The sequence below is a fragment of the Frankliniella occidentalis genome, unplaced genomic scaffold (assembly GCF_000697945.3).
Source record: "Frankliniella occidentalis isolate FOCC.00 unplaced genomic scaffold, Focc_3.1 Scaffold341, whole genome shotgun sequence".
NCBI classification, from domain to species: domain Eukaryota; kingdom Metazoa; phylum Arthropoda; class Insecta; order Thysanoptera; family Thripidae; genus Frankliniella; species Frankliniella occidentalis.
The window spans coordinates 109,489-111,175 of record NW_026267464.1 but is presented as its reverse complement, the minus strand read 5'-3'; the positions used below and the strand labels follow the sequence as shown (position 1 = coordinate 111,175).

General features: G+C 61.6%; 1 protein-coding gene across 1 annotated transcript in view; it reads right to left on the bottom strand.

Moving 5' to 3' along the window:
* LOC127751096 (uncharacterized) overlaps positions 1 to 1,591 on the bottom strand; it is a gene marked incomplete in the record, with an annotated part of 27,702 nt that extends 26,111 nt beyond the window's left edge. The window contains 1 exon segment of the mRNA XM_052274138.1: positions 1,282 to 1,591. Coding sequence (XP_052130098.1) covers positions 1,282 to 1,386 — 105 coding nt within the window.
* Between the last annotated feature and the right edge of the window lie 96 nt (positions 1,592 to 1,687).

Sequence of the window (1,687 nt, the reverse complement as noted above, 5' to 3'; positions counted from 1 at the left end):
AAATCATTTTGGAACGAAAATTATTTTAGGGTACAAGGAGTAGTCTGAGGACTTCCGATGATAGGGTAACGAAAATTCAGTGAGCGTTCATCTTTCTACTAATCACTCGTTCACGCTCATATGTCTTCCCGTTCAAAAGATAATGCCGAAAAAGTGAAATAACGTTTTTTAAAGTTATCACGCCCTGGATGGAACCACTCTGCAAGTGATCTTCCGACCAAACTTCTTCTCTCGTACTACTTTTTGTCTCGAGCTTCTGACTTTGTTATACTCGGTAAAGCTGACAAAGGACAAGCCGCTCATCCTCCCCCTCCGCCCAGCGCCTCGAGGCACCCCTTCACTACCACGGCACATCGTGCGGACGGAGCGCGGCGCCGGGGCGAGGAAACAGCACCTGCGACGAGGCACCTCCCGAGGCACCTCCCGAGGCACCTCCCTCTCACGGCGAGTCGCAACAACATAAACCACACGCCGTTAATGGGGCGCCAAACTGGAGCATACTCCACACGAGCGGGGGCGGAGGGAGAGGGAGGGGGGACAACCCGACTGTGAGCCTGCGAAGCGGCTGCCTCAACAACACCGCTCTGCTTCTTTGTTGTGTGCGATGGACTCGCGGCTTGCTCTCTGCCACTCTCTTGCTCTCCCGGGCCCCCCGCCCCCGGGTCGGCGCCGAGGCCGCGGAGGCGACCAGCAGCAGGCCGCGGTCCACTCTGCTCTCCAGGCCCGGCCCGGCCGCCACCGGCCTGCCCTCGGGCGTGCCGCGGGGGCCCCCGGTCCTGAGTGCACCTCGGGGTCGCCGCAAGGCTGAGGAGAGGGAGCACTCTAATCAACCTCCTCAGCCTTTCTCGAACTCCCTTCGAGGCTCTCTCTATCTATCGCCTCTCCCGCCCGACCTGCCCTGCCTCACGCCTCAGCCATCACCCTCCCGCGCCGGGACCGCTGCCGTCCATCTGATCCGCGGCCCGGCCCTCGACCTCTGCAAGGATCCCTGTGCGGGTACTGCTGGAGCGGGCGGCGGGGGCGCTCTCCAGCTTTCCATCTCCCTCCCATTAGCCCGACCGATACCGGCGAAAAAAAAATAGAACTTAATGAAGCGGCGAGACCTATAAGGGCGGCGACTGAGGGCACCCGCCGCACCGCTGGAGGTGAGCGTCGTGATCAGCTCGACGAAACAGAGCGAGAGAAAGGAGTGAGAGAGACAGAAACATAGAGACTGCGACAGGGAAGTACACTGTATGACAGGATATAGGTCCGGGTCATCGGGTACTGAAGCTCACTTACCGGTGGGGGCTCGGCGCTGCTGAAGGCCTCCGACGGCGCGTACTCCTTGACGTTGACCGCGGTCATGGACTCGGCGTCCAGCTGGGCCTCCAGCTTCTTCTCCATCGTGGCGGCGGTGTTGGTCTCACTACCGTTGGGTCACTCGCGGCGGTCGGTCGCGCGCGCACACACAGTCACACACTCACACACACAAACACACACACACAAAAACAGACACAAGTGCGGGAGGGAGAATGCTGTCCAGATCCAGTCCCTGTCCAGGCCGCACACGGGACCGTTCTGAGCCGCGGCCCCGGCTCGGCCCAGCCGCAGGGCCGGGACGGCCAGGTTGGCCACCTCACCGCCAGGTCGCGCTACTGAGGCTACCCTTCCCCCGACTGGCCCCCCTACTCCCCCTACTCCCCCT